General features: G+C 34.2%; 2 protein-coding genes across 4 annotated transcripts; one reads left to right on the plus strand and one right to left on the minus strand.

Moving 5' to 3' along the window:
• The first annotated feature begins 4,456 nt into the window (after nt 1-4,456).
• On the plus strand, nt 4,457-13,845 carry LOC117133321. Of its 3 annotated transcripts, XR_004457123.1 has the most exons (4): nt 4,457-9,261; nt 9,333-10,692; nt 10,771-10,852; nt 10,935-13,845. XR_004457123.1 is itself a non-coding variant. In XM_033289303.1 (3 exons), the coding sequence occupies exons 2-3, from the start codon at nt 8,518-8,520 to the stop codon at nt 10,059-10,061; spliced, it is 1,473 nt and encodes a 490-aa protein (XP_033145194.1). In that variant the 5' UTR covers nt 4,457-5,989; nt 6,086-8,517; the 3' UTR covers nt 10,062-13,845. The 3 variants fall into 3 exon arrangements, 1 of the variants encoding a protein (XP_033145194.1); XR_004457124.1 differs by having other exon boundaries at nt 9,333-10,460; nt 10,539-13,845; XM_033289303.1 differs by having other exon boundaries at nt 4,457-5,989; nt 6,086-9,261; nt 9,333-13,845.
• A 1,197-nt stretch (nt 13,846-15,042) lies between these two features.
• LOC103872958 lies at nt 15,043-17,409 on the minus strand. The gene has a single exon (XM_009151392.2). It carries the CDS (start codon nt 17,407-17,409, stop codon nt 15,043-15,045), a length of 2,367 nt encoding a protein of 788 aa, XP_009149640.2.
• Between the last annotated feature and the right edge of the window lie 7,270 nt (nt 17,410-24,679).

Below are 24,679 nucleotides of genomic sequence, written 5' to 3' on the forward strand. Positions count from 1 at the left end.
ATTAGACCTGTAAATTAAAAAAAAAACATATTTAAAAATTAGTTCTAATAATTTTAATAAAAAAAACAGTTTAAATAAAAAATAGTTAAAAAAATAGTTTTTAATCACAAAAATATAAATAGTTTAATAATTAACAAAAAAAGTTTTAATAAATAAAAAATAGTTTAAAAATTAAAAAAATAGTTTTAATAAATCCCAAAAACAGTTTAATAATTACAAAAAATAGTTTTAAAAATATTTAAAATGTTTAATAATTACAAAAAATAGTTTTAATAATATTAAAAATGTTTAATAAATATAGAAATTTATATTTTATATATAAAATACATAAAACGTTTTGTTACCACAAAAAAATGATTTTAAATATTATATATATGATTTTTAATCACAAAAAAGTTTTATAGATTTTAAAAATCATTAATAAATATATAAATGATTTTAAAATGCAAAAAATAGATTTTATATACAAAAAACGTTTTGAATATATATATATATATATAATTACAAATTCGATTTTTATAACCACAAAATCAATAAAAACCAAAAAAAAATCCAAATCAAGTGAAATACATAATCAAACTCGATTTTACACAATCCTACCATTCAACCTAACAAAAATCTATAAATCTCATTCCAAAATCATCAAATCTACTTAAAAACCATACAAATCTACCCTAAGAGAGCGGGATAGGGTTCATACATGATTATGGGGGAGGATTAGGGCAGATTCGCCGGAAATCGCGAGAGAGAACGGTGGAGTCGCCGGAAATCGCGAGAGGGAGAGACTGTGCGGCGCGGAGAGGAAGAGAGAAATGGGGAAGAAGATCGGGCTCGCCCTAATATTATGAGGCGTCCGACGGAAACTATCCGTCGGAATTTCCTCGGAAATATTTTATATTTCCGTCGGAATTTCCTCGGAAATCTTTAATTCAATTTTCGCGAAATATTTGGCGGCTTGGTTTACCCGGTTAAATGAAAATATTCAGAGGAACCAGGATTCCTCGGAATACCCTCGGTAATTACCGAGGAAATTCTGAGGAACCAGGGTTTGGGGTTTTAAAACATCGATTATTTTCGCCGTATTTCATTTCTTATACAATTATAATGCATACCATTGAGGATTCTTTGTATAGATGATCATGCAATCGTAAAAGTGTGTTATTGGGTAAAACACCAAAGTTTCTAGTTCCAAACATCATAATCTGGTTAAGACACTTAATGAAGGTTATATACGTGTTATTCAATCCGTAAAAACTTGTTTTCGGTTTAAAACCCCAAGTTCCTCGGAATTTCCTCAGAATTTTCCGAGAGAATTCCGAGGAAAACCTTATCTTCGTCGGAATTTCCTCGGAAAATTCCGAGGAGATTCCGAGGAAAAAGAATGTATAATCAAATCCCTAAATCGACAAGATCTATTCCGAGGAAATTCCGAGGAAAACCTATATGCCCTTGGAATTTCCTCGGTATTTATATTTAAAAAAAAAAAAAAGGTCGACGCTAGTCTGTTTCCGAGTCGTCATCACCAGATGAATCTGAATCTGGATCTTGGTGAAACTCTCCAATCACTGGTTCATCCTCTACGTGAACGGCGGCTTCCTCTCCGAAGTCGGTTAAATCGACTACAAGGCCAACTCCACCTAAATCTTCTGCTGCACTTAAGTTGCCGGATGTGCTTGGTTGTAGTGGGTCTTCCAGCTCAGAACTTCCCTGAACTCGGCCTCTCGAGTTGAGTCTTGTAACAGTAACCCATGGATCATCTCTGTTCCTTACCCGGGGGTACTTGATATAACAAACCTGATCGGCCTGAGAAGCAAGAATGAAAGGATCATAATATTGCAGCTTCCGTCTCGAATTTACTGATGTAACACCAAATGCATCTGTTCTCACACCTCGATCTGGAGTGTTGTCGTGCCAATCACAATAGAAAACAGTACAGCGCAATCCAACCATGCCCAAATACTTGATTTCCAAAATCTCATTTATGTGTCCGTAGTATACATCATCTCCTGATGCAGAACAAACACCAGCATCATAAGTCGTACTCGAACGTCTACTCTTCTGAGTTGTGAATGCATATCCTCGAGTACAAAATCTCGGATATGACTTCACAACAAAGTTTGGTCCAACGACCATCTCGCGTATCCAATCGTCACAAATTTCACCTCTTAACATACCTGTTTTTGCTTCCGGTTGTCGGTGAACTAACCCCATGAATTCGGTTATACCTCGTTGGTATTCTTCCGTAAGCAATCTCGTGTTCGGATCCAAATGAAGTCGATCGATCCAAGAACGAAAATAATTTGAAGAAGACATGTTTTTTATGAATCAAATTCGTGTGTAAAGAGAGTGAGAGGGAGGATGAAGATATGGAGTGAATGAAGAGGAAGAGGGGTGCTTGTATTTATAGTTGAAATCCTTCCGACAGACCGAGGAAATTCCGACGGAATTCCGATGCCAACGGCTAGTTCGTCGAAATTTCCTCGGAATTTTTAAAATCCCCCAACGGCTCTCTAACGTCTATAATATTTCCTCGGAATTCATCGGTTTTTTCCGAGGAATATAATTTTCCTCGGTATTCCATAAGAATATTCCGACGGAATGATATTTCCTCGGAATTTCGTCGGTATATTCCGAGGAAATTCTGAATTTTGTGTTTCCTCGGAAATTCCTCGGGATTTTCCGAGGATTTCATTTTCCGTCGGAACGTCCGTCAGAATACCGCTGTTTTCTTGTAGTGAGAAATAGAGATTAGGAATACCAATTTTCAATGATTCAACCGGGCATCGTGGTCTGGTGGTAAAGGAACCTCGGCTGAGGTGCCCGTCATCACGAGTTCGAGCCCCGACCACAGCGGATTTAACATGGTTTCTGTTTGGTTTACAGGACCTTCCTCGCCAGTTCCGGTTGGACGCGGTGGGATAGTCGGACTAAGTGAGAAGTCCGGATACCTGGATTATCAAAAAAAAAAAAAAAAATTTCAATGATTGTACAAATATCACCATACAACAAAGATATATCACATATGTGTTGCCGTCTCTTCCATGATGCAGATGGATGTTTTAGTATTTTATTTTGATACGAAATATATTTTATCAAAATAGAAATTCTGGAAAATTCATTCATGGACAACATCAAACTTCTTCCTTCAGTTTCTAAAATATCTTCTGCATCTCAAATCCATAAGGTTTATTTCTGTGAATATATTTTTAAATATTTATTTATATATTTAAAATAAATTACTTGTCCTTTAAGTTTCTTAAAAAGCTGTTCAATTCTAAGAGTTTAGAACTTTCAATAATATATGTTATGGGAATTTGAATATGAATGGTGATAGAATAACAACATTAGCAGAAACCAACCATATGTTGTTTTATGCCGTGGCGAAAACTAAGACAAAACATTCTTGTGTTCGCCATTTGATTAAACAGAACATTCACAGGGACACTGTTGATTTTCCTAGAAATGAAAGTATATTCCTAAGTTAGAGTCATAGGCAGCATGTGTAAGAATATTTTCCTATTATTACTTATGCATATAAATGTGCATTTGGAATACATCGCCTGATCATAGTTATCAGAAAAGAAATTATGTATAAACAGACAATATTTTTGGTTCTATATTCTGTATAGACATATCCAATCATAGTTAACACTTATCAGAATTCTTTTTTTTTTCTTATGGGTAAAGATAGCTAAATTCCAGAAGTTAAGATACTGGTTGTGTATAGGAATTGCTACGTTTCGAATACGCCAAAAATTTCGTATTCAAATCAAATTTTAACCCAATAACATGTTGTTTCAGATAATATTTAATTTAGTTAATAAACAACAACGAAAAAAATAACATAATATGAATTAATCTAAGTTCTTTTATAGTTGTATAACAAACTAACTAGGTGTTTGCCCAAGATGCGGGCTTAAACATTTTCATAAATTTTGAAAAGTTCTTTGTACATTATATTCATTACTAAAATAAATTTTAAAATAACTCAATATTATTTTTTTAATAATATAATTAAGAAATTTTATTTGATTAATATTTAATCATATAGTTTATGTTTTTAACGTTTTACTAAAATATTTTTTCAGATAAAAGTGCAATATATATATATATAAATTATCTTTTTTTTAATTATATTTTTAGATTTTGGATAATTCAATATTCTATTTTTAATTATATAATTAAGAATTTTATTTGATTAATATTTAGTTATACTTTATATTTTTAATTTTTTACTAAAAGACTTTTTCAGATAACAATACAATATATACAAAAATTATATCTTTTTTAAATTATATTTTCAGATTTTGAATAATTCTTACTATTAGTAATATTAATCAATTATCTAATCAAATCAATTAAAATTTCGTTTTAATTTTTTAATTTATTTATACATTTTATTCATTAAGGGTATAACGATATTAACCACTGTAACTTTTAACGTGAGAGCTCGATTCTAAAAATTTACTTCGCAAATAATAGTATAGATATTAATCAATTATCTAATCAAATCAATTAAAATTTCGTTTTAATTTTTTAATTTATTTATATATTTTATTCATTAAAGGTATAAACGATATTAACCACTGTAACTTTTAACGTGAGAGCTCGATTCCAAAAATTTACTTCGCAAATAATAAAAACCACATTGCTGGTAAAACCAAAAATGAATTCGGTTAAACTTAAAAATTGTGACTTAGGTAAATAAAAGTTATTAATTGCTACTAAAAAGATAAAAATTTGAATAAAATTTTTACACATTATTTTATTAAATATACTTTAAATCTATCAATTTATAATAAAATACACTAGTTTATTATTATATACTAGATAAATATTCGATAAAATTGAGTTATGGACAAGTTTATTATTCTTCAAGTCTGAAACATCTTTTTGTAGAAAAGAAATAATATTGGGGTGAGAGAGGCTCGAACTCACGAGCTAAGGATCACTCGGTAGCTATGAGACATAATTTTGTCTTAGAAATGTTTGTTTCATCAGAAGTGAATATTATCATATCTATATTATTATTTGAGAAGTGATTTAGCTTATGTGTCAATTTTTCCATAGTTTTAGATTTTTTTGCTTATTTATCAATATTTTCAATAATTTTAATTAGTAGTTTTTACTTATTTATTATGTTTAATTGTTTTTAGTTAGTAATTTTACTTATCTGTTATATTTTTAAACTTATCTGTTATATTTTAAAATAATTTTAGTTGTTTATTTTAAATTAAAATAAACCTGCGATAAGATACATGTTTGACCAAAAGCTTAGATTCACTGAATCATTGAATGATGTTCATTATACCGACAATGAAAACCATATAAACGTTAGGTTAAGGACAATATTAATTATATCGGCTCTATTATTTTACCGACTCAATAGCTATATTTATATCATTCAAGTTTCTTTCGTTTACATATATAAAATCAAAAGCTACACACAAATCTTAAAACTTCTCAGCAACATTAATAACTTGCAAACAATGATGTCTTTTTGAAAAGAAAATCTGCTTCTTTTGTTCTTATTGAAGACATTGATCCGGCTAAAGATTGTTACAAGATTAAAGTTAAAGTGTTAAAACTTTGGAATACATGGAAAAATTAAATTGAATTGGTGTTGGTATACCTTTGTAAATATTCTATTTTTGTTCATTATTGATTAGTATTAATTATACTGTTTAGTGTTAGTGATTTATTTTTGTTATTTGTTTTAGGGACGAAAATTCATGCTTCTATATTGATGAACGTTCTCTTGAAACTTTTCTATCTAAGTTATCGAAAGGGGGTTCTTTTATTCTGAGTAATTTCACCATTGGTGACCATACCACAGAATATAAATTGAATCCTCTTCTTTTTAAGATTAACTTCTATAGAACAACCAAAACTACTTCTTGCGATGATTTTCCAAAAAAGTTACCAAATAATTACTTCAAATATTTTAAGGAAATATTGGAACACAAATATGAAAAAGAAGTCTTAATCGGTTAGTTTTCTATATCATATAGTGTTTTTATTGATGTGTCCTTATTTATATTCTCTTTTTAACCGGTTCTTTTTTTCTAATATTTTGTGTGTTTAGAAGTTATTGGTGAAGTTGTGAATGTTAGAACTTTAGAAGATCTAATGGCAAAAGGGAAATCATCGACTAAGTTAGAATTAACAATTCGTGACATAAAGTAAGTTTTATTCAGCTTTTAATTTTATACTCATTTTATATTTTTATTATCTTATACTGTTTTGTATTTTTAATACTTAGTGATACGTGTTTACCATGTACAAGAAGAAGATAAACAGAGTAAATAGAATAGAACATAATGTTACAGAAGAAAGATCTAATGTTACAGAAGAAAGATTAATATGACTGCAATGATCGAAGAAAGATTAATATGACTGCAATGATCGAAGAAAGATCTAATGTTACAGAAGAAGATAAACAGAGTAAATAGAATAGAACATTCTGCATATGGTATAGTTCATATTAATGAAATTAATAATAGTGGAAGTAATGCTTATTCCGTATCAACCCAAACTTCCATAAACTAAATCCAAAACATTAATCACTAAACTCTAAAAGAAAATATAAACCCTAACCCTAATATCAAAATATACACACAGTACATAATATGAAGCATTATTAAAATAGAATAGTAAAAAACGAAATCGCATAGTACATATTAACGTCAACCCAAACCTTTCATAAACTAAACCCAAAACACTAATCACTAAACCCTAAAAGGAAATATAAACTCTAACCAAAATATCAAAATATGCACATAGTACATAATAGGAAACATTATCATATAGAATAGTAACAAACGAAATAGCATATTATATATTTTTCAAATTTTGAAATGTTTATGATTGCAAAAATGAGGTAATGCTTATCCCAACGTCAATCTAAACCTTACATAAACTAAACCCAAAACACCAATCACCAAACCCCAAAAGAAAATATAAACCCTAACCAAAATATCAAAACATGCATGTACTACATAATATGAAGCATATTAAATAAAATAGTAACAAACGAAATGACATAGTACATATTGTCAAAATAGCATAGTATAACCAAAAACTTAGGATTCAAATGAGGGCGCCTCGACCGTAACGCCGTCGTGATCTGTAGATTTTATGGCTATGGTGATGGTGGTTCAGTGATGAATGTGAATATGAATGAGGTGAGAATAATTATGAAAAAGGGATACTGATTATAGAAAAAAAAATCTTTAAAGAGACGATAAACACAAAACACAGTGGAGAATTAGTGATGATCGTATTGCAACGGCGTTGAAGGACAAGGTGGTGGAGATGAAAGCAGATTGATGGTAGTTGTTAATCGAAGATGAAGAAGAAGAAGAAGAGATATTTTTATCTTTCATTAACCGGTTGCTAAGGGTATTATAGTATATATTACACAAATAATGGAGGTACTTTTTTTTGGCTAGATATTTAATTATCTTTTGTTTTGTAGCTATCCAGCCCAATTTCCCTTAGACAAAAAGGCTAAAGGAGAAAGAATAAGAAAGATAAGAGAAACAAGAAATATAAAGAATCTAGGGAAATCTGTTTTTTTAGAGCAAAAAAAAAGGTAACTATGTCCCTTTACACTAATCTGTACTACTTTATGTCCTATTAGACTAATTTTTTTGAAAATGGCAGTAATGCCCTTAAAATTGTAATTTTTTAAAAAAGATAAATAATGAGTTCGACAAGCGGGATCGATCGATCCAGATTTACAAGTTACAGTGGATCGATCGATCCCGATAATTATTCAGAACAAAAAAAACGCGAAATATATACTGATCGACCTGGTCCATTTCACTCGATCGGCGAAGGTCGATTCCTTACAGATCGACCGATCCACTAAGGATAGATCGATCGATCCCGTGCCCAGGAAAGAATCCCAAATCGATTTTTTTGGTTTTGTATGATTATATCCGGGTTGATTCCCACTTGATTTGAACCGACCAAGCATGATTTCAACTTTTTAAGCTCGATTTCTCTGGGACAAAACCCTTAATTTCCCATTCACGAACAAAGGGAGAGAAAATCAAATTCTCACCCAAAGTTCATTAACCCTAACTCACTCAATTCTCTGATTTGGACGATTATTTGGCCTAACTCATACGATTTCGTGAGCTTTTTACGAATCTATCACTCTTTAGTTCGTTCTGCAAAGGTATGAAACTCTATCTCCACTTATTTTTAGAGTTTGAAAATAGAAAGGTAAAAGGTAAATTTTTTGAGTTAGTTAAGATATTTAGACTTCAATCATGTGTTAAGGTGATGATTAGAGAAGATTTTGTACACAATCATGGTTTAAATCATATTTTTGGGATAGATTTAGGAATTTTAGGTTTTTGTTATTAATAGATATATGTTGTGTTGTTTTCAAATTTCAGGTATGGAGTTGGAGTTGCCTAATCGTTTATACGGTGAGGGATTGGAACCTCAGGTTAAGAAGATTAATAACAGCTGCCGACTAAAACTTCTCGAGTTGCTAAAAGAAAAATGGAACCAGAATTCGATGAAGTTATGAAAGATCCCATTTTTTCACAGATTATGGTTATCCAGAAGAATGATCTGAAGTTTTCGGCGAGGTTGGTACACTCTTTCTTGTGTAAGGAGTTGATGACAAGCAAGAGACATGAGAAGTGGTTCACTTTCGCTAGGAGACCTCTGCGTTTTGGATTGCAAGAGTATCATGCTGTCACTGGTCTGAAAGTGAAGCGAGAGAATAACAGTGGGCTAGTGACATGGAAAGACGATAATGGTTTTTGGAGCAAGCAGATAAAGACAAATGGAAAAATAAATTTGCAGATCATAAAAAAGAAGCATTTGGAAGAGAGCAATACCTGGACTTGGGTTGATAGGGTGAGACTGATATATCTTTGCGTTATTATGGGTGTGGTGATGGGAAAGGATGAGAAGGTGAATATCCCGCATCTGTACATGAAGTTGGCGATGGATTTGGAGAAGCTTCGGAATTACCCATGGGGTCTGTATTCGTTTGATTTCCTTCTGAAGCAAATTGATAAAACAAGGCATAAATTAGAGCAGAAAGAGGGGTATCTGATGGAAGGATTCTTGTTTGGTTTCCAAATTTGGATAATGGAAGCTGTTCCTGCTTTAGGAGAGATTTGTGGCACAAAAGTCAGTAAAAATTTTACAGGTCCACTGTGTGGTAATTGGAGAGGATGTGCAAAATGTTCTTATGAAGATATCATTGGCGTTGAGAACTTATTCCCAGAAAACGTATGCAAATTTTTTTTCAAATTAAAATATTTATTGTCTTGTTCACTTTACTAATGATTTGATTTTTGTAGGGGATTTTGCATTCATTCATGGAATCCCACATAGATGGAGTGGTCCTTTTGGCAACTGATTTTGTACAGAAGGATGAGAAGAAAGATGAAAGAGTAGATCGTATTTTAGATATGATCAATAGTAAACATGATTGGAACAATCATGTTTGGGGAGTAAAAGAAGCTACGAACTCTGAATTTGAGGAATCTGGCGAAGAGAAAGGAGAGGATCAAACAGCTGATACTGAGAGAGGTGAAAATAGTCATGTTGCAGGGAATGTTGATGGCACAGCTGATGTTTCGGGAAGAAACAAGAGAAAGCATGCAGACCGAGGAGCAGAGTCAAGGAAAAAGAATGTTTTGTGCCACCTAGCTGCTTCATCAAAAGGAAATATTGACACAGATATGAAAAATTTCTTGGAGGATCTGGTACAAGCTTCTTTTACTGCTTTTGGGGAGAAATTCTGTCAGCAGTTCTCGGACAGGTTGGGTAAGATTGAGACTGAGGTTACACAACTCAGGACAGCTTCAGAGAGAACTGAGCAATTTGAGACCGTTGTAACCGACAGATTGGGGAAAATTGAGGCTGAGGTTACACAGCTCAGGACAAGTTTAGTGGTGACTGAATTGGTGGGAAAGAGTGATCAAGCAAGCGGTCCTAGCTTGACCAAAATCAACAGTGGTCCTAGCACCAGCAAAAAAGGCACTGCTCCATCAAAGAAAAAAGTAACTACTAAGAGAAAGAGTTAAAAGTTGTTGAAAGCTTGGAACTAGGCGATGGAATGTAGGTCTTTGAAGCTAGGTTGTTAGAACTTGGAATGAGGCGGTAATATGTATTTGAAACTTGTCGTTTATGTAATCACTATATTTAATGTAATATGTATTTGGAAGTTTGTATGTTTATTATGGATTTCGAACTTGGCGTTTATGTCTATTCTCTATTTTGAACATGAAATTTGTATGTGTAATTTGTAATTGTACGTGTTTGTCAACAGGCTGTAAAAAACCAAGAGTTAAAGACTGCTGATTCGTGTGTCAATTTACCTCGTGCAAAAGTTACTCAATCATCAGCTAGTGATCTTCGTATGGGTACACAAGAGTTTTTGGAAAGTTGCATGAAGAACCTTCCATTAGACACATTTGTGAAAGGTTTGAATCCTTCTCAAGCTAAAGTCGAAGATTCATTGGATTGGTTGGAACTTCCAAAATCATTGAAGAAGCCAACAGATTCATTGGAACTTCAAAAATCATTGAAGAAGCCAGCGGTCCGATTAGATGACCGAGATATAGAGCTAGACGGCGAAAATTTCCCTGATCGCTGCTTGGTGTTTGTGCATCCTACAGATTTTAAGAAGATGCAGGACTGGCAAGATACACGAACGTATGTTATTCCTTTGTATATATCATTCGGTTGATTTTCTTAATAATTGACATCTCTACCATTGTATTTTGTTTACAGAGCTATACAGATTGGTCCTTCTATGTTAGACGGTGATCTAGCCGGACGTATTATGTCTGCCAGCAGTTGGCTTAAAAACTACGTAAGCATTCGACTGGTTATTTCTATAAAATGTTACCTATTATATTACTGTATACATTACAGATTTGTCTTCGTTTTTGTAGGAAATTGATGCTATAATGTATGTTTTCCGGGAAAGAACAACATTGAAACGATGGAACGTAGATCGTGTTGCTTTCATGACATGCGTCTTCAGCGACCTCATTGCTAAGGATTACCAGAATTTCTGTAAGGGTATTAAGAAATACACTATGGATCCATTACTACTGCAATACGGTAAAGGTGAACTGCCTTCCCATGGAAGAACACAGATGTTGTGGAATGTCGATGTGGATCGGATGTACGTTCCTGTCTGGGTCAATTGCAACCATTGGATTGCTTTATGCATCAGTTTTGTGACTAGGAATATCCAGGTGTTTGACTGCGGGGGTAAAAAAAAAATCAAGGAAGTGGAAGCTTTCGCGCAGCTTATTCCTCGGATTGTGAAGGCCGTGCAGTCATTGACAATACAAAAGCATCTCCACATCACTCCGTACAATGTTTCCTATGTACCTATGAGTGGTCTTAACCGACTTCAATGTCATTGTGGTGTGTACACTATAAAACACATCGAATGTCACGTGCTTGGGTTGGACATATTTATGGTGAATGATGAGAACATCTGGGGAGCTCGGATAAAGATTATGTGGGATCTATGGGAAGCAGCTAATGATCTAGAACTGATTGAGAGAATGTCAAAGTATGAACCTATTAAGGTAGTAAGCCTGCCGAGTATGTTGAGATTGATGATTTATGATTTATTGTTGGTTATGCTTTTTTAAACTTATTTTATAATGATTTTAGGAGTTTGTGTTTTAATGGTTTTTTTCTATATACAGTACTTGATCTTACAAAATGAAAGACAACATTATCAATTGAGCAACCATAAAGTTCACTAAAGTCAAAAATCAATTGCGAACCCGGTAAATCTAAGTAGATCGATCGATCTACAGATGCTGGTCGATCCAGAAAGCTCGATCTATATAGAGCAGAACAAACAAAAAACGCGCAGCAATTTTTGATCGACCTGTTCCATTACGCTCGTTCGGCAAAGCTCGATCGCCTTCAGATCGATCGATCTGTCTTTCGGATCGATCGATCCCGCACCCTGAGCATTATGCAGAACAAACAAAAAACGCGCAGCATCTTTTGATCGACCTGTTCCAGTACGCTCGTTCGGCAAAGCTCGATCGCTTTCAGATCGATCGATCTGTATTTCGGATCGATCGATCCCGCACCCTGATAAGTCTATTTTATGGTTTTCATCGGTTAAATCCGGTTTAATACCCACTTAAATTGAACCGGAATAACACGATTTTACTCATAAAATCGTGATTGTGAGATCAAAACCTCACTTTTATCTTCTTCCCCAATTTTTCTTGAGAGAATGGAATCAAAACCCCCTTCATAAATCCTATCTCTCTCGATTTAACTCCGATTTGGACGATTCTTGAGCCTAACCCACACGATTTCGTGAGATAATTCCGAATCTACCACTCTTTCGGTCGATCTGTGAAGGTATGAAACTCTATCTCCACTTTTATAGTTCGAAATTTAAATAGCAAAAAGTAAAATTTTAGTGTTATTAAGTCGTTTTGGCTTAAATCGTGTGTTAGGGTGATGATTAGTGACGATTTTCCATATAGCTCTTGCCTTAATTCGTAGTTTTAAGTTTGATTTAAGAATTTAGGGTTACTTATTTTATAAAAAAATTCCAAAAATTTGGAATTAATAGAGTGAGATTACTGATGCTGTAATGTTAGTTGTTGAGTTGCATAGGTGTTGAATCATTGTCCATGTCAATTTACTCAGTTTTACATTTGAGAACTCATTTGTTAAGGTTTGTGTGCAGAAAATGGTGAAAAAAGGAATACCGAAAAAGACCAAGGAAACAGCTGCTTCGACCTCAGCGCAGCCCGAAAGTGATGAGCCTCGGGAAGCAGCCCCTTGGCCTCGTGACCCATTGACTCCATTCTCTAAACTCCCTACAATTCATAACCGACAAATCTCAAGTAAGAAGGAGCTGAGAGAACTTGCATCCTACGCACACCGCGATTACTATGCTGGTTGGAGTGATTACCACTGCATTCTCTACAATGGTTTGCAGCGGATGAGATTTAAACCAACAAAGTTCATCTGCGATTACACTACAAAGGAGTTGGGAATTGTGCGGGATGTCAAAAAGATGTGGAAAAACATGGGACTTGGGACTCTTGGCTACAATCCACAACCATTATATCCAGACTTGGTTATACAGTTTCTCTCTTCAGTTGAGTTGCACTACAAGTCCGAGGTAAACAAAGTTGCTAGCGAAGGTAAACTTACATTCCTATGTAGAGGACTGCTTTATGAGATGTCTATACACGAGCTGTGTATACTATTCGGATTTGAGACCCGACATGAGGCATGCTCTTTGCCCAAGTTCCCTTGTGCTTACTTGTTGTGGAGCCAGATTGCAGACAGTTCTTATGTATCTCGGGAAGCTAAACTTGCAATGCTCAGAAACCCGGTCTTGCGAGTGGTAGCAAAATATCTGGGTCATCTTCTACTAGGAAAATCAGAAGCAGGATCAGTTACTGAAGATGAAGCGCAGCTTATTCACTACGGGCTGCCATTAGCTCTCAGGCCGACGTATGGTGTTGCAGATGAACCTCCAGCAGAGCTTTCGGTAAACATGGGAGCATTGTTTGCTCAGATGTTGTTTGAAAGGAAGTTTAGGGGTCTTCGTCCTCTTGACAGGAAGCCTTTGGATGAGTCTATTGGCAGTCTACTTACTCGGATCTTCATGCACCATGATATTGATCTTTCGGATACTCCTTGTGTGGATACGGTTGACAGATTTGATGCCCAGTTCTTCCTAAACACCAAGATCCTTCATTCTGGTAAAATTTACCGTTTTACCATGCCTGATGGGACAATCCTTCACTGCAAGCTTCCACAACCCGCTATCACATCTCTGACGTCTGTGGAGAACATGGAGTTCAGCCTCCTGCTGAAGTTCTTTACACGCCTCCTCCACCAGCTTCAAAACGTCGTCGTGGTTCTTCTTCTTCTGGTCCTGCGCAGACACAATGTGAGGATGACACCATCCCGGATATCTCAGTCGATCATACTCCAAACCCTTCTATGGAGTATTTGTTACCACCATATACTGGTCAGTTTGATTCTGGAGCACCACCATTAGATGGTACACAGCAGCAGCAGTTCGCATGGACTGCCGATACATTAATCAAGCTCTCGACGATGATGCAGACTGTGTGGGGTGCACTCGCAAAGATTAGATGTCCACCTACTCCTTCCTGCTGCCGCGCTCCAAAGACTTCAGAGGCAGCTGATATGACTAGAGACGACGCAGAAAATGAACCATCTGATGAAGCAACCGATGAAGAGCGAGGTTCACGCCTCCATAGGAGCAGACGAGCACCAGGACAGAGTAGGAGCTGCAGTCCTGACGACCACCAATGATCAGTATCAGTTATATCTTTCCATTGTATTCCACCGGTTTTTTAAATTTTCTGCGCATTTCGAATTCGGATCTCGATTGTTTGCATGTTTTATTAGTCCAGTTTGGATTATAACTTTTATTAATTATATAACCTATGGTAAGTTATCATTCTATTAAGTATAGTCATGTAGGAGAAGATAAATGGAGGTTTTTTATCATATTCTCTCTATTTTGCTGAGTTAAATTCGGTTCAAATAAGATGTATCAGAGTATGGGATCGATCGTTCCAAACGGGCAACCGATCGATCCATATTGCCGATCGATCGGTCCATATTTTCGATCGATCGGTCGGGACGAGATCGAGCTTTGGCGATCGAGAGAACTATACCAGGTCGATCAAAAGATTGTCCGTGTTTTTGTTTGTTTTGCATATTGATCAGGATCGACCGATGGATCGACCGTTCAATATACAGATCGATCGATCCACACTTAGTGGACATCACAGTTTGTTTAAGGGATTGATTGAATCAGATCTTCTAACCAAGTTAATACGGCATGAAGATTAAACAAAGTTCTCCCAAACTGAAACAAAGTTACTAATATTCAAGCAAATATAATCTGAAAAACTGAAACAAAGTTGTCACAAACAGAAACAAAGTTACTAGAAATCAAGCAAAAGAAGTTTGGAAAATTTCACTAAATTGTGAAGAACACAGCAAACAAATCCACTATATTGGCATCTTGCAAGTTGCTCTATTATGACCACCAAGACCACATCTACTGCACTTACGAGACTGACCCCCCTGTGATCCTTGTGATGATCGGATTTTGTCTTCAACAGTTTCATATCTGCGTTTTCTATTTCTTCCAAGAGATCTTCTTGTCTCAGGCGGTAGCACTTCAGAATTTTCCACAACTTGTGGGACAGACCAACCATCTTCAGGAACTGAAATGGGATTTATGCTTTCTTGATAAGCTTCTCTCCAAGCTCCCGTGGTATACAAAAAATCAGTCAATGTATATGGTTCTCTACCAACAAAGAAACCAGCTTTTATTGCGTGTCTACAAGGGATTTTCGAAAGGTCGTACTTCCCACAAGAACAAGTCCGTTTGTCCAAATCAACAAAGCAGTCAATTGTATCGCCTTTAACAAGCAGCTGGCTATCGGTTACAGGGTAAACTCCGAAAGTTTTCCCCTTTCCAATTCTCCTATCAATCTTTTCCTCCACATCTATGGTCAAACGGTGGGTGTGCTTTGAAATCAACTTCTTACGCTTAAAAAACCAACGTGTCAGCATTTCTCTAATACTGTCCAACAAAGGAATTACGGGAAACTCTCTCGGCGAACGCAACGCAGAATTTATCGACTCTGCAGGATTGTTTGTCCTAATGTCATACCTGTATCCATGAAATTGACATCTAGCCCACTTTTTGACATCTGCTTCCATAAGATACGTTCCAATTGCTGGACTGATATTGCAAACATGAGCAAACGTCTTCTTGAAATCAACCACTCTATAAGCCTTTGAAGCCTTAGAAATCAACCCAGCTAATCCCTTCCCCTTGAAATATGATATCACATTATTCAACAAATGATGAATACAGATACCATGTCTCGCTAGCGGATACACTTTCTCCAGTGCCTTCGCTATTGACACTTGTCTATCCGAAATAAAAGCCAAACCATTATCATCAGCAACAACAACTTTTAATTCTCTCATAAACCATTCCCAAGACTGCTCATTCTCAGAGTCTACTATCCCAAATGCAATAGGATATAAATTTGAATTTCCATCTATAGCAGTTGCAACCAGTAGCACCCCTTTGAATTTACTCTTCAAGAATGTTCCATCGACAACAATGACACGCCTCATGACTGTGTTAAAGCCTCTGATCGATTGACCAAACGCTATAAACAGATATCGAAATCTACCATCGACGTCAGTCTTGTAAGAGGAATGTGTACCCGGATTGGCCTCTCGCAGCATGTGCAAATATTTTGGTATTTTCCCATAACTTTCCTCTGGAATACCTCTAACAGCGTTGACTGCATATTCACGGGAATCCCATGCTAAAGAATCAGAGATCTCACATCCATAATCATTGCGCATAATCTGAACAATATCTTTCGCTTTAGGCCCTTCCTTGATACCTTCATATTTATGCATTATCAGATTGCCTATCGTTTTCGCTGAAGCTGTCCTTCCGGCACTGGTTTTGTTTGAAGGTGCGCAGGAATGTACACCGACATACTTCTTAATAATAAAATATGTGGAGCCCTTCAAACACTCAGCTCGAGCACCCCAAAAGCACACCTTATCAGCGCATCTAATACACCAAACTGATTTATTGGAGTTGGTAACTGTGTAGTGAAAGTTATGCTTCATTGCACATAACTCAAACCTCGCTTTCAAAACTGTTTTGTTGAGGAAAAGATCTCCCGTCTTAACCAATTCGACCACCTGACTCTTTGCCAATTTTTCTCTGTTTTCTTTTTCAGAATTGATCTTCTCAGCATCATCATCATCTCCTTCAACCTCGTCTTGCTTCATTTTTCCTTTCTTCTTCTCGTTATGCTTGTCAGCATCATAATCATCTCCATCAACTTCACTTTGCTTCATCTTCCCTTTCTTCTTCTCGTTATGCTTAGCCCCCTTAACAATATTTGAAGCGGTCCCAATGTCACAAGGATTTCGCTTGTTCTCTTCACTAGTACTTGCATCAGTTGGCATCTTATTAAGATCAATGTCGATCTTATTTGGATTTCCTTGCTTTGCTTTATAGCTGACACACAATTGAGTTGACTGATGCTTCTTACAAAACCCTAGAAAATTTTGAACTTGCCTTGAGTTTCCAATGATCACTGGTGGACAATTTGATGAATTGATCAATCCAATAGGAAGGTAACTCAACTCCAAATCAGCATCTGTTTCTTCAAAACCAAAATCCTCTATAACAATTTTCTGTAACTCTTCCAGAGAAGACTTCAATTCCAAAGCAAGTAACCTTCCCCCTTTCTTTTTATCAACATTAAAACTCCAACCTGAAGATATAACCAATTCCCAAACACCACATGAAGCATAGACATGAATCATGGTAGAAATAATGTGAAAACTTTGTGAAAATTTTGTGAACAATCAATGGAATATAGAAGACGGCGAAGAAGGTTGCCAAGGTTTTTTTTGTCGTTTTTTTTTTGTTCTTTTTCGTTTTTTTTTTTAAAAAAAAAACGATTTTTAAAAAATATATAAAAGTGAATATTCTCAAATATTTTGTTTCCATATTTTTAGGAACTGATTTCTTATCCGTAGAATACAACTAATATGTAGAAATCAATTTCTACAGTTTTTTAGAATTATAGTAATGTTTAGAATTTGATTTCTACATGTTTTAGATTTATAGTAAATCTGTAGAAGTCGGTTTCTACATGTTTTAGAATTAGATTAATGTGTAGATTTTGATTTCTAAGAATTTTAGAATGGTAGGTTAAGCGCGGAATGTGTATTCTACATATTTGTAGAATACTCCTATTTACGTAGATCACGTATTCTAAACATTGTAGATTCAATGAAAAAAGTAGATTTCGTTTTCTACTTCGTAGAATGTCATTTCTACTTTTTTTAGAACATAATCTGAAATTTATAATTATAAATTTTTTATAACTGGAAAATATACCATTAAGTTCATATAGGTATTTTAACAAATGTTACTATTTTTCCAAATTTTTTTTGTTTGTAAAACTATTTATTAAAATTATTTTCATAAATATTAAAGGGTATTATAGGAAAATATGACACAAAATATAGATTAGTCTAAAGGGACATAGTTACTATTTTTTTGCTCTAAAAAAATAGTTTTTCGTATTGATTAATTTCTCTCTATTTCTTGATGATAAAAAGCCCATAAAAATATAACATAAGATAGTGAAAAAAGTCTAAATTAAAAATGTTTAAAATTAAAAATAACACATAAAAATACTTTAAATTAATTATCACCCTTATGAAAAAAAATACAAAAATATATGTTAGATTTAATATTGGATATATATATAAGCCGCACAAGGTGCGGGCAATTACCTAGTAATTTTTATTTTATAACTAGAAAAAACAAGCCCACATGCCCACATAATTTTAGTTTTAATAAAAATCATTTGATTTTCCAATCAATCTTTTTAATAAATAGATTTCCTAGAATTTAGGGGAAACAGTTCTAAAATTTTTTTAACCCATTTAGTAAAAAAATACCAAAAAGAAAATTTTGTGGGCTTTTAATATAAAATCGATTTTATTTTTGAAGTTCTAAATTTTAAGTTGCCAAAAAAGAAGTTCTACATTTTAATAAATAAATAATTAAATTAATAATATTTTTATAAATATATAACTCTCATACCTGTTTTTTTACATATGATGTCGTTTAAACAATAATGTAATCATTTATTTTTGTATCATATCTTTAAAATAAATTAGATATTTATATTTAACTGTAAAAAAATAGTTACTAATTTTGATAAATAAAATTTTGGACACATTAAAAAATTATTTAAGTTTATAAGTAAAATTATTAGACACATTAAACAATAATTAAAAATTATATTAATACAATATATAATTAATTTAAAAAAGGAAATTGCCATTTAAGTTTTAAAGTTTTTAAATAATTTATAAAATAAGATTTTATAAATAGTTTCTCAGCAAATCCTTTTTGTCTCTCAGCAAATCTGGATTACTAGGGTTTTGATTTCGTTTTAGATCTCTAGATCTTGACTTGTCGCTCTGGTTTCAATCCATCTCAGATGATGTTGTTTTGGGTTAACCTTGTCTGTGTGCTTCAGATGGGTTCGTGCTTCATCCTTTATCCCATCTGATGTTTGTTATTTGACATAGAGGTTGAATCCGAGGCATCCTTGTTGGTTTGTAGTGTTTGTGTTCTGTCTGGTTTCATCAACGGTATAAGTGGTGGTGTGATGGTGGCGGTTGTGTGTGATGAGCAGAGCATGCCTTTTATTCTTCAGAAGTTGCAGGGTTCTACTCACCTTTCCATCTCTCAGGCATGAAGGAGTCCTTCTCGCGGCCTTATAATAAGTGTGGTTTCTGAATGTTCTCATGATTCTCTCGTTCTTCGGTGGCTTCGGTGAAGCAATATAATGAAGTTGAGGGTGTAGGCTTTCCGATGAAGGTTCGGTTGAGGAGGGGGCTTTAGTTTCGGGTGTTTGTCTCTTCTATATTTGGAGTTTCTTGCAAGGCGTTTTGGCTCTAGTTTGGTACCGTGAACGGATTGTTCAGGTATGTTTGGTCCGGTGTTGTTGTGTTGGCCACTACTCCGCTTACTCTCTCTTGTGCTTGGTTGGTTCTTGGCAAGAGTTCCGGCTGTTTCTATGACTGGACGACTTATTTCTATTAGCCTCTTCAAGGTTTGTCTTCGGTTTTGGTTATAAGAGTGCAGTCTCATCTTGTGTTTGCCGTAGTTGTTGCATGTGTTGCCTTTTGTTTGGGTTTGAGAATCCCGGTTGTGGGCTATGTTTCCGGGGATAGTAATGTGTTTCCGCCGGCTTTTGGTTATCATGCTTGTATGTTCTCAGTTTTATCAATCAATCAAATTCAGAAGGAAAAAAAAAAACTCTACTTTTTTTGTTAATTACTAATCTAACTCTACATCATCAACACATGTTAGTATAGGTGGCTAAAGACCAAATAACCTTCATTATTTTTCTTTATTACAATATTACCATTTCTAATATATTTCATTAATAAATTTTAAAAACAGAAAATAAAAACAATTAATCCCTATTGCATCGTATTATTATTTGTCGAAGAACAACCAAGTAGAAAATCAAAAAGTTCTCCAGAAAGAAAATCTAGGGTTCCGGCGTAGACAGTCAGATTCAATTTCACCAGAGGTTAAACCTTCTTCCCCCAATTAGCATCGATTTCACCGGTGAGAAGAGATTAGATTTCCCCGGCGAGCCTTGAAACCTTTCATCCGACCAGCGTCACTTTGCTGCCTTGTTTTCTCCGCCAGTGAAACTCTCCGGCGACGAGGACCACCGCTGCTTCACCAACCTCTGTCATCTTCATTGTCAAAACTCCAAAGTATCTAACATCTTTAATTAATTTCTGGGAAGTTATTTGGTTCTTTGATTTCTCTGCTTCTTTACTAATCTGGTTGACTGAGATATAAGTGGTTTCTTTTTTTATTTATCATTGTTGTATATACATGCTAACGTTTTTTTCCATTTCAGGTTATGGATTCTTCTAGCAGTAAGCGCAACCATCCACGACTACTCTACAAAAAAGGCAAAGCTCCTAGCCAGCAGACGAGTATGAGCCACAATTTTCAAATGGTAGAAGAAGGTGTGGGACTTTATGGATGGGATGATGACGTTGATGATGATGATGTAACAAACTTGGTTCATGATATCAGTCACAATTGTGTAGATCGTCGATTTTGGGATGTCAATGAAGAACCTCCAACTACTACAAGGAAGAAGTGTCCTACATCTATTCGCGAGACTGATGTTGAGAGTTCAAAAAAGAAGAAGGCTAATGATACAAAAACGGTTGGAGTTCAGGAAAACTGTTTAATTCTCTGCACTTATTTCTTTAGTGAAATTGTAGTCTTATTTTGTAGTCACATCCACGTAATTAGACATAGAAGAAAATAACAAGATTAGATTGTAAATATCACAAAAGATAACTAATACAAGTTGAGAAAAAGTATTATATCTATCACGTGCATTCAATCCTTATTAAGAAAACATCTAAATTCATACAGGCTGAAGCTTTGAACACTTCTTTGGATCAATCCTTGTTGTTCTCTTGTCTACTAAGGAAGAAGGTAAGAACAACACATCACCTACAAATTTAAATAGAGACTTCTTAATAACCATAAGAACATGCATACATCAAGCTCAACAAAAAACACACGTACCTCACTTTAACTGAAGCAAGCATAGTTTTTACTAAGTTGGGTTTGGTTTAATTAAGGGGAATTAGAGTGTATAACTATAGGGAAAATAGAAACTAAAATTCTAACCATAGGGGAAGTTAGGCTACAATATAGAGCTCATATTTATGTATAATGACCAAAAAACCAGAAGCTGCGCGTAAGATAGGGGTGGGCCCACTAGTTTCTACGGTTTTACTTTGCGAGGGTGAGGGTGTTCGAGAAGCTATTTAGGGTTCTTGTGGTGATTGGTTGTGGCGGTTGTATTGTGGGTGATTATATATGCAAGATGTTTGGTTCGTTGGATTGGAGATAGTGATGAAGAAGTAGAGGATAAATTGAACTGGGGAAGATGAACAGTAATGTTGTGTAACATATTATATTCTATTTTATAATTACAGTATAGTATGCTAATTCTTCTCTTTCTCTTCGGCAAAGTGTATCTCCTTCGCCTTCTAATTCTTCTCTTTCACTTCTCCATCAGCTTCATTGTCTTATTTTTCAGCACCACCGCCACTAATAACCATCTCAGAATTAGATGGTGGGTAGCATTGGAGAAGAAAAACAATGCTCTTTGTTAATATGTTTTATTTTGCTATTGTGTTGAATGAATGCTCTAAGTTAATGGAGATTCACATACATGTTTGTATTCACAGTTTATATAGCTTTCATACAATATTTGAATAAACATTACATTATAGTATACTAATCTATTCATCAAAATAGTATAGTTTCCTCCTATATCGCTTTCACTCTTACACTCCCTCCTACTCTTTCTCTCCTCCCCTCCCTTCCCCGGTCTCTCTCTGTCTCTCTCTCTTCCTTCCTCCTTCCTTTCCTCCATACTACTATCTTTCCTCCTTCCTCCTCCTCCCCTCCTGCTCCTCACCCTCTCCATCTTCCTCCTTTCCCATTCATCAATATAGTAACTATCATCAATTGCCATACTATTCTAAATGAAATATAGTATATTTTAGACCTTGAAAGTTAGGGTTTAGGTAGTTCCGTTATGGGCGATGGTTTGGTTTTACAATTTGGGTTTAGGGTTTGGGTTAAGGGTTTACGGTCTGGGCTTAGGGTTTAGAGTTTGGGTTTAGGAGGGTTTTGGGTTAGGGTTTGGGTTTAGGGTCTACGGTTTGAGTTTATGGTTTAGACCTTCAAGCTTAGGGTTTAGATAGCTCCGTTATGGGCGATGGTTTGGTTTTACAATTTGGGTTTAGGGTTTGGGTTAAGGGTTTACGGTTTGGGTTTAGGGTTTAGAATTTGGGTTTAGGGGGTTTAGGGTTTAGGTAGCTCTGTTTGGGTCTATGGTTTGGGTTAAGAATTTGTGTTTAGGGTTTGGGTTTATGGTTTAGAGTTTTGGGTTAGGGTTTAGGTAGCTCCGTTATGGTTTACGGTTTGGGTTAAGAATTTGGGTTTAGGGTATACAGTTTGGGTTTAGGGTTTAATGGTCTACCGTTTCGGTTAATTATTCGTGTGTTTGCCTTCTCTTCTGTGTGTTTATATCGCCTCAATCCATGTCATAACATTAGGCTAATGCAACTTGTCTGAACGCATGTATTGAGGATCTGGCTTCTTTGTCTAGACTATACCATATATCGTATAGTATAGATTTGTTTAAACTTAAACCACATATTTATTTATGATTTGGCCACAGATTTTTTTTAATTACCCTTATTCCGAGTTATTCATATACCAGTAATTTAACTTGATTTAAACCAAAACGTTTCAAACCAACCATAATTTGAACAAAAAACATGTAAAGCATATATTTCGAAATTATATAAAAAATATTTTTTATTTTTAATTATTTATATATCTATAAAGTAAGAAGTAGAAATTAAATTTTCTTGGTCATTTTATTTCTTGAGATCTTTTTTTGTGACAAATTTTTTTTTTAAAAGTTGTTTAAGAATTGCCTTAATTGAAATGATTTTCTTTCCTTTTTTTTCTACCACCATTAATTTCTTACTTTAAAAATTAATAACAATCAATAGAATTCTATACACAAGTAATGAAAATCTATGTAAAAGTATTTGATAAAATTTGTTAAATCTAGTTAACTTGTAAAATCATCTCAACTATTAAAATCATCAAATTACACAGAAATTCATGTTCCAACTATTAAAAATTTAAAATAAAAAATTGTAAAAATAGTTTTAAAAAGCATTTTCGAATTTTTTAAAAAAAATTTCAAAAATAATAGTTCAAATTTTTTTTTTTACAAAAATTCAAATTTAAAACATATATTTCGAAATTATATAAAAATATTTTTTTTATTTTTAATTATTTATATATCTATAAATTAAGAAGTAGAAATTAAATTTTCTTGGTCATTTTATTTCTTGAGATCTTTTTTGTGACAAAATGTTTTTTAAAAGTTGTTTAAGAATTGCCTTAATTGAAATAATTTTCTTTCTTTTTTCTTCTACCACCATAAATTTCTTACTTTAAAAATTAATAAAAATCAATAGAATTTTATACACAAGTAATGAAAATTTATGTAAAAGTATTTGATAAAATTTGTTAAATCTAGTTAACTTGTAAAATCATCTCAACTATTAAAATCATCAAATTACACAGAAATTCATGTTCCAATAACAAATTTACTGCAACAACGGGAGACAAATTCTCAAAAAAACTTAGTCAAATTCATATATCAAACATTAAATAAGTTCAGAAATATAATAGTTTCACTAGAAGCCTTCTGGGAAGTCTTCTAGAGTTCTTGGAAGACTTAAATTTCAAGAGAAATTTAAAGCGAGAAATTAAAATATATGCGGAAAATTTAAGCGGAAAACTCAAATTTTAAGTAAAAATTAAAATTTTAAATTTCATGAAAGTTAAAAAGTATATCTTGTAAAGCTAAAACACTTCTTATGGCAAATGGTATCAGGGTGCATAGTTGTGAAGACAAATTTGAAAGCGAGAGGAATACAAGGAGACATATGTTGTGCTAGATGCGGAGCTGAAAAGGAATCAATATATCATGTGTTTTTTGAATGTCCTCCTGCGCGTCAAGTTTGGGCGTTACCAAAAAGATATCATCTAACCAACTATTTTCTCCACTAGTTCTCTGTTCACAAATATGGATCATCTTTTTTGGAGAGTCCTCCCGAAAATGCAAGATCATCACTTTGCGTGGATATTATGGTACATTTGAAAAGGAAGGAATAACAAAGTTTTTAGTAATTTGGACATTGATCCTAGAGACATGCTCAATCTGGCGGAAACATAATCAACATTGTGGGCTGCAGCAGACATCACAACAAGTGGAGGTTATGCACCTTCCAATAATCACAGGACGCTGGTGTTTCATAGATGGTTCGTGGAAAGATAAGGAGACTTATTCAGGGCAAGGTTGGTATAGTACTTTTGGGGGTTTTAAGGAATTAATGGGGCCAAGAAACATTTGGGAAAGTC

The sequence above is a fragment of the Brassica rapa genome, chromosome A01 (genome assembly GCF_000309985.2).
Source record: "Brassica rapa cultivar Chiifu-401-42 chromosome A01, CAAS_Brap_v3.01, whole genome shotgun sequence".
NCBI classification, from domain to species: domain Eukaryota; kingdom Viridiplantae; phylum Streptophyta; class Magnoliopsida; order Brassicales; family Brassicaceae; genus Brassica; species Brassica rapa.